The following is a 12960-nucleotide window of genomic DNA, read 5'->3' on the forward strand; positions in this document are numbered from 1 at the left end:
CTGGAAGCCTGCTTCATGAGCAGATGGAAGAAGGCAGATGGAACAGAGAAGGGATCACTAAGAAAATGATGGCTGGAGGAATCAGTCAGGATGGGAGATGTGTGCCGGAAGTAGATAATGGACCAAACATGATGACCTCTCAGTGTCTGTTTGCAAGCCATAATGCCCCAAAGTAGAGAGAGAGTATGGGGAATATTGTCTGCCATGGAGGCAAGGGGAGGGTGGGAAAGGGAGGGTATACCAGTAATATTGGTGGTAGGGAATATGCACTGGTGGAGGGATGGGTATTTGATCATTGTGTGATTGTAACCCAAACATGAAAGCTTGTAACTATCTCATGGTGATTCAATAAAATTTTTTTTAAAGTGCTGGTTTTTTGGAGAGAGATATGTAGGAGGAAAGGCACTTACTTCGCATGCTGCTGCAGAGGCCCTGAGCACAGAACTGGGAAGAGTCCCCGAACACAGCAAGATGTGGCCCCAAGCACACACCCCCCAGCAGAATATACCCTATTTTATTTTACATGTTGTCTGTTGTTAGGTCAAAGCAGACTCCTAATACTTCCACCATTGCAGAGCAAGAACTGGCGTCTGTAATACAGTTTAACAACATGTAGTAAACTTCATGTAGTACTTTTTTTACATTTTCAACTGAGGAGGATTCTAATCAAAGACTAATTGTGAGCTATCTACTGCTACTATTAACAGGTTAGAACTGATATGAAAACACTAGCGGTGCTGGCAGATGTGGCTTTCCACTTGGACTCTGGATAACCTTTCAATGGCTGTTCCAGACTTTCAAAGAAAAGCACAACCCTTTTTGCATTGCATTCCAAGTTGGTTGCACATTGGAACCACGAAGGGAGATGTGAAAAAAACTAATTCCCTAGTACTGATTAAATTAAGCCTGGAAGTAATGCCTGGACATAAGGGTTGTGGAAGAAGCTCCCCAGGTGCTTCTATTCTGCAGTCTAGGTTGAAAAGCCTTGCTTTACTCTTGCCTCTCAAAGTGAGGCTCCTGAGTCAATATTAGTACCACCTCAAGATTTGTTAAAAGTGTGAAATCTCAGGTCTCCTCTCCAATCTCCCTGGAATCACATCCTGAATTTTTATTTTGTTTTGGGGCCACACATTGTGTTCTGTGCTTAGGGATTACTGCTGGTGGGCTCAGGGACCATGGGGTGTCAGGGATCGAGTCCTGATCAGCCACTTGCAGATAAAGTGCCCTACTCACTGATCTGCCCCCCACAATCTGCATTTTAAGACAACCTGAATGATACGTAGATATACCTATGAAACCATGAGAAGACTAATTGCCACTGGAACATACGGAGAAGAATACTATCTAAATTGTCATCTACAACTACCTTAATAATCATCTACAAAATGCCATAAATATGTGACATTTTGGCTTTATACATTTGAGGAAATAAAACAAAACTGCTGGGTATACAGGAGTCAGCACAGCCTGCAACTAGAGCTAGCACCAGAAGCATTTCTCTTTATAATATGCTTCAAATCTAGGTGTGTTAGAGCTTTATTTTGATCTTGAGCCATATCTCAAAACTTCAGAAAACAAAAAGAAACTTCCCCCCCCAACCCCGACTCTTTCCTTACTGCTTCCAGGTTCCAGCTTACCTCCCCCAGCACCTCTCTGATACCTTATGTGCCTGCCTGGCAGCCATTGTGCCCCTCCCAATCCTAATATGGTAAGGTGCTTTTCAATACACCCCAAGATGAGCAGTCTTGCCTAGTGGGTGCCCTACTGGGATCCATTCCTGGTGTCACATGGTTCACCAGCACTATGGGGTACAGTCCTGAACAATCTCTGAGCGCCACTGATGTGGGCTAAAGACCCCAATACCACTTGACCCTTACCTAAGAATCACAGGTGGGAGAGAACCTCCTGAGCACCGAGTAGGAGTACCCCCAAAAATATTCAAGTGATTCTGTGCTGCCTGGTGTAGGATATCATTGGTCTGTCCTTTCTCCCTTGCTACAAAGAGTTTAGGTTTATCTGGTAATAATCTAAAAATTTTAAGACAACATTGGTATGTCCTGTTCCCCTTGCCACAGGAAGCTTAGGTTATCACAGTGCTCCCAAGGCACTTCCATTCTACTGCATTTATCTGTAAACTCCTCTCCATTCTTTCTTCCCAACCAGTCTATCACCTTTTCCCCCTAATCCGACTCTGTTAACTTGTAAGGTCAGATTCCTCAGAAATCTATGATTTTATATGTATGAGTGAAATATTGTCTTTCTCCTCTCTTTGTGTCTTTTGAATAGATTACTTTAAAGCAATGTCCTTTTTGTATGGACAAAGAAAGACAATATTATGCTTTTGTAATTTGGGATTTAATTGGCTTTGAATATTATTCACTCCCAGGCATCTGTTTTCTTGACTTAAGCCTCAGTTGCCCTTAGTCCCTAGCACCCCAGAAGCAGGGTCCCGACAAGGGACTGAAGGGACCCACGGCAAGGTGTGAGCTTCCCTGGCATCAATATGGGCAAGGCCAAAGCACCACGATTCTTAACTATAAGTTAAGACCTTGATCATGGACAAATGCTGTAATGATCCAAAAGCAACGACGAGACTAGGACCCTGCTAGGGACAGGAAAGACTAATCTGGCCTGAACACTGTAGTCTGAGATCAAGATGGCCCCAGGAGAGCAATTCTATAAGTTTAATGTATCTCTTACTGTGTCCATACAAAATGATTAATATTATGAATGCTTATATGTTTGTTGGACAAGGAGAGGAGAAACACACCCATGGGATTCTGCTCTTGGGCGGGTCATTCTGCTGAAAGAGAATCTGTCCTAGAAGAAGCATCCCCTGAGGGAAAGAACTTTACCCCTATTGATTGTGACCACACCTATGTGTAAGCCCCGACCCTTCATGCTTGGGGATTTAACTAGGCTGTAAGAGTGGGCTAGGGGTGCCAGATCCGGAGAAGCCAGATCCAGATCCAGATCCAGAGTGAGAAGGAGAATGAAGTAGCATGGGGGAGGAAGAAGCAGGAGGAGAAACAGAGGAGAATGGAAATGGGAATGGAATAAACTGCAACTGAGACCAACCAGCCTGGCACTGGTTCCTTCCTTCGCCTGCCCATCTTCATTGGCCTCCCCAGGGTGGAGGAAGCGGTGTGAGACTACCTAACACGGGCCCCTGTGCCCCTTTTTTGTGACTACACACCTGGTAAAGAGCACTTCCCTGGGGAGTCCATTTGTCCCATACCCTCCCCCAAAATCCCAGGCTGCCCTGCTGCCACTGGGGCTGGAAGCTCACATGCTGCCCAGCCAGAAGCTCCAGGACCCCTCTGCCAGAAGGCCAAGAACACCCTACTAAAAAGAACTCTCGGGGGAACACATAGGGGTGCCAGGGATCAGCCTCAGGACATGTGTAAGGCAAGCTCTATTTTAATTGAGGACATACCTTAATTTAAAAGATGTTAGAATAGGTAATACTGAGGATTAAGGGACTTAAGTGTCTCAGAATGATGATGAAAATGATTATTCTGTCTGTGGCAGTCCGGTGAAGAGGTAGCAGGGCAATTTCCTGCTATCTCCAGGTGCTTTTCAGGCTAGTCAAGTAATGAAAAGAGCATCAGACAGATTAGCAGAAGAAAAAAAAAGTCAACAACATATGTTTGGGGAATTTACATAGATAATAAGTTGATTTAATTGGAGATTAGTGTATGCATCCTCAGTTAGGGGCCAGAGATAGAGTACAGAGGGTAAACATTTGTCTTGCATGCAGCCGGCTCGGGTTTGATCCCCAGCACCACATATAGTCCCCTAAGACTGCCAGAAATATCACTTAGTGAAGAGCTATGCGTAAGTCCTGAGCATAGTTGGGGATATCCCCCAAACCTAAATAAATAAAAATCCTGAGTCAAGAAATGAAATAGGAGTATTACTCTTCAAGGTGAGAGCAAGTGGTGCTTCTAGTAGCAAAAAAAAAAAAAAAAGAAAGGGAAAAAGATGTTCTATAATCACTAGGTTAGTCATATCACTTTTTCTTATGTTATTTCTGGGGCTGGAAAAATGGTCCAATGGTTCGCATGTCCTTTTGTATGTAGGACGACCAGAATCTTGCCCCAGCACTATATAGTCCCTTGCACACCACTGGGACAGACACACCTAGTGCAGATCCAGGAGCAGTCCCTAAGCACTGCTGCATGTGGCCCCTCCCAAAGAAAAACAAAATAAAAAAAAATTTCAGGAGAAAACTGTAAATCTCATAACAGCCTCAATTTTCTTTTTCTTTTTAAGGTAGCTAAGGGAAGTAGTTTCTTCTAAACCTACTGAGCCTTAGTTAACCTTGACTCCAGTAATCTGCATGGTAAAGTGGCATGTCTTGGGGCGATCTGATCTGAACACCTCTGGTGTTCGCACAGAGACATTGCAGAAAGGAAGTTCATTTTTACTGATCAGTTGCTGTGTTTCAAATACCATGAGAAGTGTCATCACACCAGACGGTGGTTGGTGAAACCATTTCAAGAAGCAGCATTTGCCTTGCCTGTGAGTAATAAAAACTGAATATCATACTATGATAGAAAGAAAATAAAATTTAAGCAAGACTGTAGGGAGACAATAAATTTATATGAAAGTTTGAAAAAATACTACCACTTATCTCAATGAATTCTCAAATCACTGATTGAGATGTATACCCCCCATTTGAAATTGATGCCTCAAATTAAATGAAATTTTTGTAGTTATTTTGTATTTTGGAACATTAAGAAGATCACCAAAGTTTTAGAGCTAGAACCTCATTTTCAAAATCAAGTGAGGAAGGTGAAAAGTAATTTGATTGGTATACAACTGGGACTAAAGCATCACTGCATCACTGTCACTATCACTGTTGTTCATCAATTTACTCGAGCAGGCACCAGTAACGTCTCTATTACACTCAGCCCTGAGATTTTAGCAGCCTCTCCTTATTCGTCTTTCCCAAAGATTGGAGGCTCTTTCAGGGTCAGGGGAATGAGACCTATCGTTACTGTTTTTGGCATATTGAATACGCCGTGGGTAGCTCTGCCGTGCGGGCAGGATACTCTCGGTAGCCTGCCGGGCTTTGTTATATAAGTTACTGTATTTGGGATATGAACACGCCACAGGGAGCTTGTCAAGATTCCCGAGCAGGGAATAGACTCTCAGTAGCTTGTCAGGATCTCCAAGAGGGAGAACTAGGCTATTAGATGTCGCTCGGCCACTTTTCGGCCGAGTGCTTCCGGGAGCTTGGTTTTATAGTCTCTGGATGTTGGCCATTGATGGGATTACATGGCACTGGGGGCAGTTTCTGGGTGTGACCGCCTAGCTACTGGAAAATGGGGGATCTGGGTGGAAGAGGCCAATCCTGATCCAAGCAGCCTTGGAGATCTTGGCCCCAGGTCCCGCACACCTGGGTTCCTCTGCCAGTTCCTTCATGCGTGAGGCTCATCCGAACGTGTGGAGAGTGGCCTTGAGCATTATTTAAGATGGTGACTTCATTTAAAATATGTTTAAAGTTTAAAAATTCAAGTTCTGGAATCCTGAAATTGTCAGCATATTCATTAATAACTAAATAACTGTCTCTGTTTGTACAGAGCCCAAACAAATTCCTTAAAATTTTAAATGTTTACTTATTTCTCCCAAACAAGAAAACTTCCAGATACCACACTCCTGTATCAACATGGCTTAGTTCAAGAGATAACATAGGTATGTGACTTTGCTATACCAGCAATTAGGGCAAAGTCACATAGCTTATATTTTGTATACATCACAAGACACATTTACTCTCAACTATAAGTTGGAAATATCTAGAATTCCTTCTATCTAAGCAGTCTTTTTATTTTATTAAAATCAGTCTTATGCTTGGAACTTAGATAAACTTTCTTAGTAACAACACAAAGCATTCAAACACAAAAGCATCACTGTACAATTACTCTTCAAAGATTTTCCATCATTGTCAACTTACAATATTATGGAATCTCAGAGATTTGCTTTGTACCTCTTTGAAATCATCACCACCACCAACACCCCCAAGGTTCAGGGCTTCCTACCAGTAAACACATCCTTCTACTTATTCCATCATGCCTCCTCTGCCTTTTCTCTGGTAACCACCATAATCTTCACAGGCTTGGGATTAGTTTTATTGGTTTTGACAGGTCATTTGCTTTAGGTATTCACTCTACACATGAATGGAACCATCTGGTAATTGTATTTTACATTCTATTTCACTTTACATGATCCTTATTTCATTTCACATGATCACCTCGAGTTCCATCCTTTTTATCTCAAAAAGGCACAGGGCAGATAGTTCAGAGAAAGAACCACTATGACAACGATAGTGGGAAGTAATCACTTTGGACAAGAACTGGATGCTGAAAGGAGGTAAAGTTATGATATACATGATAACTTTTTGGTAACAATATTTCAAACCACAGTGCCTCAAAGGAAAAAAGAAAAGTGTCAGTAATAGAGGCAGGATGAAGGGCAGGAGGGTAACTGGGACATTAGGGAAGTGGACATGGTGAAGGCATGGGTACTAGAACATTGTACAACTGAAGCTCAATCATGAACAACTTTTTTTTTCTTTTTGGGTCACACCCGGTGATGCACAGGGGTTACTCCTGGCTCCTGCACTCAGGAATCACTCCTGGCAGTGCTCAGGGGACCATATGGGATGCTGGGAATCGAACCCGGGTCGGCCACATGCAAGGCAAACGCCCTACCCGATGTACTATTGCTCTAGCCCCCAATCATGATCAACTTTTTAACTTTATATCTCACCGAGATTCAATAATTTTTTTAAGCAAAAAAAAAAAATTTTAAAAGAAAGGCAGAGTTCCACCTTTATAAACAGCAGGGCAGTGTTCCCTTGAGGATGTCAACTACAGCTTTATTGTCAAGTCAAATGGAGTATTAGGTTGATTTTATGTTTTGGCTATTGGGAACAATGCTACTATGAATGTTAAGGTGCAAATACTCTTTCTAAGAGATGTTTTCATATCTTTCTGATACATCCTAGAAGGGGTCTTACTGTATCACATGACATTTCCTTTTGAAGGGGGTGGGACAATAAAATGTTTATTAGAAAGTAGTCGGGGAAAGGAAAGGAAGCAAAACTTCCCAAACAAGGAGGAATTAATATAGGACTAAGTAGGAGTTTCCTTTAAGGAATTCCCACATTATTTCCCAGAGAGGCTGTGCTAATTTACATAGTTAAAATAATAATTTTAACCCAGACTGACAGATTCTAAGACATATATATGCACTTACAGTATAACAGAGTTCCTCCTTCCATATCCTCACCAACAGAGCAGTTTCCAATGTATTGGGTTTCTTTGATTTGGAGACAATACCTGACTATGCTCAGGGCTTACTCCTGGATTTGTGCTCTGGATCACTCCTGAAGGGGCTGAGGGAACCAGATGTAAGCTTGGGATCAAATCTGGGCTGACTATATGCAAGGCAAGTACCTCACCGGCGGTACTCTCCTTGAGCCCTCCTGTCTTTTTGATATGGGCCATTTTCATATGTATGGAGTGACAACCTCATTGTGGTCATGATTTACATATCTAATGGATGATATTGAGCATTTTTTTCATGTTTGTGCATCAACTATATGTCTTCTTTGGAGAAATATCTATTCTGGTCATTTGTCCATAATTTTAAGTGGATTGTTTTGTTGTGAGTTCTTTTTATTATTTTTTATGTAATTTGTATATCAACTCTTTGCCAAACCTCGTTAAGATGTCTCCTGTTGAACATGTTTCACAGTCTGGCTGATGAGTTGTTTTATTTTTTGTTTTTGAGCCACATCAACAATATAGAGTATCTTTCTTTAAAAAATTAAAATACAAGTTCTGGGCCAGGGAGATGACTCAAGGGATTGGCACATATGCTTACACACAAGAGTCCGGGTTCTATCCCTAGCACTGCATCGTCCCTGAGAATAGCTGGGAGCTACTTCTGAGCAAAAAAACTGGAAATAGGCCTTTCTATCCCCAGCGCCTCTGGGTGCGGCCCAACCCTCAAACAAACAAGCAAAACTCACAAAAACTAAGTTTCTAGGCAACATCCTGAAGATTACACCTTAGTAATTTTTTGAGTATAAATCTATTGAGTTATCATAGCTTAACAGGTCCCATATACAACATTTATTTAACTTTTATACAAAATTTAAAAATTGTCCAGAAACCAGACTCCTTCATAATATTTAGTGTAAGATATAGCATATGTACTTATTCAATCCTGGGCCCTTTACAACAACTGTGGTATATACCACTGGCTTTGTTTGATTTTTGTTTTGAATGAGTCAATTTGGGTGGTGATCTGTGGCCACCAGAATTAGGGTAACATATGGTGCTGGCAATTGAATTCACACATGCAACACAGGTCACTTGCGTGATTGTCCTGGTCTGGTATGCTGTTTTGCAATAGGAAATCAGAGCAGAGTTCTGAGTTCATACAAGTAGAGAAAAGCAGAACCATAATTCTAACCCAGACTAACAGACTCTAAGACATATATTCCTTTTTTGGTGTTTGGGCATTTCCAGTGGTGTTCATAGTTTACTCCTGGCTCTATACACAAGGAATCACCCCAGGTGGGGCTTGGGGGACTATATGGGGTGCCAGGGATTGAACTAGGGTGAGCCACATGTAAGACAAGCACTATGCTCACTATATAATCTTCCCCATATATTTTTTAAACATATTTATTCTGATATTTTTAGAGGGGTTGAGAGAACTGGATGTTGGGGACCATGAGGACTATATCCAGCAGTGCTGGGAAGGCCCTGTGGTACCAACCCCAAGAGCTCTCTGGCCCTAAGATGCATCTTGACACTAGGTTACATCTAGGTCCCTTAAGAATGTGGTACAGGCAGTAGCTTTCACCCTTTGTACCTCAGGTCTTAGAGTTTAGTGTAAAAGCGTATTTCAAACAAATAAATGCATTAGTATTTTTAAAAGACATTCTGGTTGTTACAAGTTAGGGAGAGTGGGGAGCAGGGGAATAAATGTGAATCAATTAAGGAAGCCTAAGGGGAGTCTTCATGGTGCTGAAAAAATTATGACTTGAGAAGATGTCCACAAGAATTTACATGTGATAACATAATGTCACATAAGCACCATGCACTGAGTCTGGTTTTGATGTCATCTGATGGTTGTATAAAGAAATGGTCATCATGAAAACTGGGGGATCGTTACACAGAGATGTTAGATACTATTTTTTGAGACTTCCTCTCATCTATACTGTTTCACAATAAAAATAAAACTTAGAAAGCAGGTGCTCCTCCCTTTGATACATAATTAAATCAAAGAAGGTTCTTGGGAAATGTTTCTCCAGGCAGGAGAACTACATAGAACTGGGCCATGCAGGAGGGTCACAAGGCTAAGGCAGTTACTGAAAAAGGTCTACCACAGACAGAGTCCAGCACCGCTGGACTCCTCCAAGGAGGCCACAGCTAGTCCCCAGTGATTAGGGTTCAGCTTGTAAGATAAAAACCTCTGGGCAAAAGCAAAAAAGAAGGCACCCTTGTCCTACATCCAGAGAATCTGTTTCCTGAGTCAATGACAGGGCCAGCAGACTGAGTTTCAAAAGTTCCTCAGGTGACGGGGAGTGTTAAGGATAAAACAGAATCCTGGGGGTGGAGAGATAGTACAGTGAGGGTAGGGCACTTGCCTGGCACACAGCTGCCCTGGGTTTGCTACCTGGCTCCACATATGGTCTCCCTGGGCACAGATTCCCATTCTGTCAGGAGTCCATCCTCGCCCCTAGGACTGTCACCTAACACCTTGATTTCCACAGGGTCAGAATGGATACCAACAAGCATCCATCTCATGCATTATAAAACTCCAGTGCGGGCTCTTTCCTGGACACTATATAAACAATGAGCTATGACTGTGAACTGCTTTTTCCTCATAGTTTCTCTCGTGACAGGGTACTAAGGTTTTCCTGACAGGTGTGTAATTATGAAATGGTGACCCTAAGGGGATGGGGCTACCTGACGCTGCCCTAAAGGAACAGGGCAGCCTGACACTGGTGAGCTGGTCCAATACCTTAATTATCTGTTCGCAGCCCCACTCTCAAGGTGCTCAGTGGTCACTAGTGCTGCCAGGGATCAAATGCAGGCCAACCATACAGTTGGCCTTGCAGCCTTCTCCCCAGGCCTAAATGATCATAACTCAGGCTGTTGTTGTACAGAAACAAGCAGCAGAAACTCACTCAAACACAGCCCCCTCGGGTTAGTTTACCTCTTGCTTTTAAGATAACCTAAAGAATTTCTTACAATCAGTACTTAAGCAGGAAGTGCACAGAAAACAGCCTCTGGCTAATCTGGAGACTTCCTATACCCCCCTACCCCCCCCCCCCACACCCTGTTTATTCCCAAACCCAGCCTCAGCTTTCGAAGAAAGAGACACAATAGAAGTTTCAAGCCCTCCGTTCTACCTACTTGAAACAGGCTTGCTGTTGACAGCTTGACAGGCCAGAGTTCAATTCCCAGCACTACTTGTCCCGGAGCACCACCTGGAGTGACCCACCCCACCACACCCCAAAAACAGAGCAGGGAGTCGCTCCTAAGCATCTCCAGATATGCACCAAACACAAAAGCATGTAAATAAAATGTTCTCTGAGACAAAGGGTCAGGAAGGAAAGTTTGAGCATTGCTACTGCCACCCAGACTACAAGAAAATGCCTTTCCCTTCTCGCAAAGGCTGGTGTGAGGGGGGCTGGCTTTCTGACATCAGATGGAGTGGGCCTTGGTTCAGTTTCAGTGTCCAACAACGTAATACTATTACATATGCTTTAGGATAAGGCTATTAGGCACTGCTGCTGAATTATGAATGTTAAGGGATCTGGAGCACATTCTTTACAGGAAAAGCCATGAGTTTGATTACTGGTACCACATGGTCCCTAGAGACCCTGAGCACTGAGCTGGGATTACTCACCCCATTCCCCAGCACCAACTGGATGCCCTAAAACTGCAACAAAAATGTTTTGAGCTACAAGTAACAAAGTCCTCAACCGATACTAACATAAGCTTTATACCTACCTTATGAAATTCAGAGACAGGCCCCAGAAGGTATGGGGTTCTGGAACTGATATCACCAACCTTCCTTGATTTTTTGTTTTCTTTGGAATCTTGCAACATTTTAAAGTAATTTTAGAGCATTTATATTTTTACTTATTGACATCATCAATAGGGCTGGAGCAATAGCACAGCAGGTAGGGCATTTGCCTTGCATGCAGTCGACCCAGGTTCAATTCCTCCACACCTCTCAGAGAGCCTGGCAAGCTAGAGAGTATCTTGCCCGCACAGCAGAGCCTTGCAAGCTAACCATGGCGTATTCGATATGCCAAGAACAGTAACAACAATTCTCACAATGGAGACATTACTGGTGCCCGCTCAAGCAAATCGATGAGCAATGGGATGACAGTGATGACAGTGATTCATGGCTCCATGGCAAGGAGAAAGGTAAGAGGCAAGACTAATGTCATTCTTATGTCCTTTTGCCTTTCTCATTCTTTCTCCTTTTGCCAGAATTCTTTCCTAGGGTCACTCCTGGGAAACTGAGTCTTTTACTTACTGTCTTTGTTTTTCTGTTGTTATTAGGCCACACCCAATGGTGCTCAAGGCTCTGCACTCAGGGATTATTCCTGATCTGGGATCACTTGGAAGGCTATATGAGGTGCTAAGGAACCCAGGTGAGCCGTGTGCAAGGCAAATACCCTACCCACTGTACTATTGCTCTGGCTCCAACAGTATTTTACTTTTTATCATCTTTATGGAAGAAGGAAGAAAGAGAAATGGATGGGATTGGAAGGTGGGTGAGCTAACCTTAGCTCACTGTGGGTCCTAGTCCCATGGAGTCATGTGACTGAACAAGATTGTGTGAAAAATATGCCAACTGTAAAAGAATTCTACTGTGCAGTGACCAAAACCTAATTAAAAATAACCATGTAACAAATTCAAGGTGTTTCTGGCAGTGCTTATATGTACTGGGGTGAAAAATGGCCATAAGTAGAATATTATTTTTTGAGGAGGAACAGTATCACACCTGGCTGTGCTTACAGATTATTCCTAGGTAGAGCTCAGGTTGAACCAAGTGTGCTCAGGCCGGTTGAACAATCTCTCTAGCCTGAGCAAACCTATGTAGTGTAGGACACAGCTTTCCAGTGAAGTTTTATTAGGTGCCATTTAATTCAATCTAGAAACCATTGATCAGGTACATACTAATACATTATTAGAAAATATTAAGATGGCAATCAAGCGTGAAGAATTCCACTGTCAATAATTATGCATTGTTGTATTGGTCTTTCATTCTCTGTTGGAACTAATTCCAATCTTTGAAGAATTCCTGTTCCTTCGATTAATTGCCTACATAGAAGAAAACAGAAATTTTAGTTGTTTATGAGCATTCATGTTCTGTATACATTCCTTAACTGAGTCCTGGGCCAGAGAAGTGGCTTGAAGAATTACAACACCTGCTCGGCATGTGGGAGCTCTGGGTTTGATCCCTAGCACCACAATGTCCCCTGGCCACTGATGGATGACTCCCCACTCAAAATAAAACAAGGCAAAACCCGAAATTGAGTCTTGCATGGCTTTGCATGGTCCACAAAAAAAAAAAAAAAAAAAAGGTAGATTTCTGGAGGGGTGGCACTGAGTGATTATCTGTCTGAGAAGGGGACCGTAGACCAAAGAAGTTTGGGAACCTCTGAGATAAAGGATTTAGAGGCTATTTGTTTTGAAATGAAGTAAAGAATGCAATTTCAAAAATCAAAGTCTACTTTATTAGACCCAGGTAAAATAAAAGGCAAGAGATTATTTTAGGTGATGTATCTATTAACATTAAATTACCTGTTAAAACATCACTCATGAATAGCTTTGATTGTGTCCACTTTGCCATGATTTCCCCACATTGGCTCTGGGATTACCCCAGTCTATTGTTCTCACCTTAGAGTCCTCT

At 42.5% G+C, this 12960-nt stretch overlaps 1 protein-coding gene across 1 annotated transcript in view; it reads right to left on the minus strand.

The window, feature by feature from the left end:
- Positions 1–12256: 12256 nt before the first annotated feature.
- Positions 12257–12960, minus strand: part of PPIL6 (peptidylprolyl isomerase like 6) — a 31555-nt gene continuing 30851 nt past the window's right edge. The window contains exon 9 of the mRNA XM_055136721.1: positions 12257–12368. Within this exon, the coding sequence (XP_054992696.1) occupies positions 12257–12368 (112 nt within the window). The remainder of the gene's footprint in view (positions 12369–12960) is intronic.

The sequence above is a fragment of the Sorex araneus genome, chromosome 4 (genome assembly GCF_027595985.1).
Source record: "Sorex araneus isolate mSorAra2 chromosome 4, mSorAra2.pri, whole genome shotgun sequence".
In the NCBI taxonomy this organism is placed as follows: Eukaryota; Metazoa; Chordata; class Mammalia; order Eulipotyphla; family Soricidae; genus Sorex; species Sorex araneus.